The sequence below is a fragment of the Benincasa hispida genome, chromosome 3 (genome assembly GCF_009727055.1).
Source record: "Benincasa hispida cultivar B227 chromosome 3, ASM972705v1, whole genome shotgun sequence".
Taxonomy (NCBI): domain Eukaryota; kingdom Viridiplantae; phylum Streptophyta; class Magnoliopsida; order Cucurbitales; family Cucurbitaceae; genus Benincasa; species Benincasa hispida.
In genome coordinates, this window is record NC_052351.1 from 7947175 (window position 1) to 7949844 (window position 2670).

The window sequence follows — 2670 nt, forward strand, 5'->3', positions numbered from 1 at the left end:
TCATGAATTATGATATAATTAAATTTTGTCTTTATTCACTAACTTAAATTTTAAGAAAAGTCCTTAAGAGAGAGTTTTAATATTTTCTAAATTTTAAATCTCCATTTTGATCTAACTTCTAAAAAGTGTTGTCTTTGCTCTATTCTATTCTTTTTATTTCATTTGGTTTTTCAACCACGACTTTAACAAAGCACTATACTCTTTTTTATTCTTTTTTTTTTTTTTGAAATAATGTTAAAACTTTGTATTAAAAGTTTTGGCAATTATTTTAAATAGTAAATCTGTTAAAAATATTTTCAAGTATAACAAAATGTTACTATCTACCAATAATATAGACCGTTATAAATTTTGTTATATTTGTAAATAAATGGGTTATTATTTTTATTTAAAAATAACCCCTCTGATTTTAGATATAAAATTTCAAAAATTTTCATTTTTATAGAGTACATGCCCAAAATTAGTAAAAATTTATAAATTATGATAAACAAAAGTTAAATATTTAGAAATTAAACAGGATTTAAACATAAATAATATACAAAATATTAAATTCGAAAACACGTTTGAGATCTTAGAAGAATGACACTGCTGTTTTTAGGACGAAATTTGAATTAAAAGTGGTTTAATTATTAAATTAAAAACACAATATAGAGAGAGAGAGCGCAATAATCTATGTGGCATTGTAACACACGGTAAAAGTAAATAGTGAATGCCACGTCAGCTATAGAGAGTAAATCTCCTCGACGAAAGTTGAGTCATACAGTGTGTACGTCACAACTTCCACATGCCTACCTCAAGTTTTACTGTTTCATAACAATTTAACAAAATACCCTTCATTTCAGCTCACATTTACGATCTCACTCCAGCTTTTTCATTCATCCGAGTGAGGCTATTATCGGCATTTCACAGAGCAGTTTGAGTCCTTTAAATCTCAACAGAAATCAGTAAAGAACTCGCACATTCTTCGATCAATTTTAGCAGCATGGCTCGGAATCTCATATTTTTTCTCCTTCTCTTCTCCTTCTGTACTTCATCATTTTCCGATTCAATTCCATCGCCCAATTCCCAATGCGAAGCTCAGCTTCAACAAGGCTGCCATGACAGAGCCAAGTCCCTCAAACTCAAGCTCATCGCCATCGCTTCCATTTTAGTCGCGAGCATGATCGGCGTTAGTCTTCCCCTCTTCTCCCGCACCGTGCCGGTGCTTCAACCAGATGGAAATCCCTTCGCAATCGTTAAGGCATTTGCCTCTGGCGTGATTCTAGCCACTGGATATATGCATGTTCTCCCTGATTCCTTCGATTGCTTGACATCCCCCTGTTTGCCGGAAAATCCATGGCGGAAATTCCCTTTCTCCACATTCATAGCAATGCTTTCGGCTGTTACGACTTTAATGTTGGACTCGTTTTCGATGAGTCGTTACAATAAACAGTTGATGCAGGATCAATCAGCGGAAGAGGAGGAGATCAAGAACGAGGACAGCAAGGAAATCAGTGAAAATTTGGGGAAAGAAGAAGGAATCGATACAAAACTTGGTCTGCAATTGCTACGGCACCGTGTTACTGCGCAATTATTAGAAGCGGGGATCGTTGTGCATTCGGTGGTAATTGGGCTTTCAATGGGGGCTTCGGAGAATCCGTGCACCATAAGGCCGCTCATCGCTGCTCTGTGCTTTCATCAGCTGTTTGAAGGGATGGGGCTTGGAGGGTGCATTTTGCAAGCGGAATATAGGTGGAAGATGAAGGCGATAATGGTGTTTTTCTTCTCGGTTACGACGCCGTTTGGTATAGTACTGGGGATTGGGTTGTCGAATGTGTACAGTGAGAATAGTCCCACGGCTCTTATAGTAGTGGGGATTTTGAATGCTTTATCTGCTGGGTTGCTGAATTATATGGCATTGGTTGATTTGTTGGCGTATGATTTCATGGGGCCTAAGTTGCAAGCCAATCTCAAGCTGCATATATGGGCTTATGTTGCGGTTTTATTGGGCGTTGGTGGCATGTCTTTGATGGCAAAATGGGCTTAGTTTTGGGAGAACAGGAGGAGTTAGAGTGATTTCTTTTTTCTTTTTCTTTTTTTTTTGGTTATATATTGTTTTATTCTTTTTATTTTTTATGTGAGTAGTGTTTTGATTCTTTTCCCCTGAAGGGAGTTTTGAAGATTATTGGTTAGTATCCAATGCTATAGTTGACCATTTGAAAATAATCGTGGGCAGTGAACGTTAAACTATAGGAACAAAAGTACAATTTTAATGTTTAATTTCTAAGGCTTAATTAAGATTTAATAAGTGGGAAATAAATAAGCTGGATTGAGTTTACGAGGTATGTAGCAAATATGTTTGAGAGAAGTGTAAGTGCTCTATTACTAAGGTTAGTTATCGCTCATCATCCTTATAATGTCACTATCATAGTTTTATTTAGGTTTTATACAAATGATCATAGTTCGAGCATGTTTGATTTTCTCTCCCCAGATATGGAAAAAAAAAAAAAAAAAAAAAAAACTATGCATAAAGGTTAAATTAGTACTTGCAGAACACAATTATTTTCTATCTAATACTTACAAAACACAATTACGTAACTTTCATTTATAAATAAAACCTCAAGACTAAAGTTTATATACAAATATTAATTTTGGTGATACAGTTAGGTTGGTATGAACAAACAAAAACAACAA

At 34.9% G+C, this 2670-nt stretch overlaps 1 protein-coding gene across 1 annotated transcript; it reads left to right on the top strand.

The window, feature by feature from the left end:
• Positions 1–603: 603 nt before the first annotated feature.
• LOC120074392 (fe(2+) transport protein 1-like) lies at positions 604–2169 on the top strand. Its single transcript, XM_039027499.1, has one exon. The coding sequence runs from the start codon at positions 980–982 to the stop codon at positions 2021–2023; it is 1044 nt and encodes a 347-aa protein (XP_038883427.1). The 5' UTR covers positions 604–979; the 3' UTR covers positions 2024–2169.
• The last annotated feature ends 501 nt before the right edge of the window (positions 2170–2670 follow it).

Excerpts from the sequence above, each read along its gene's own strand:
- LOC120074392 (XM_039027499.1), top strand. The coding sequence starts at position 980 with ATGGCTCGGAATCTCATATTTTTTCTCCTTCTCTTCTCCTTCTGTACT.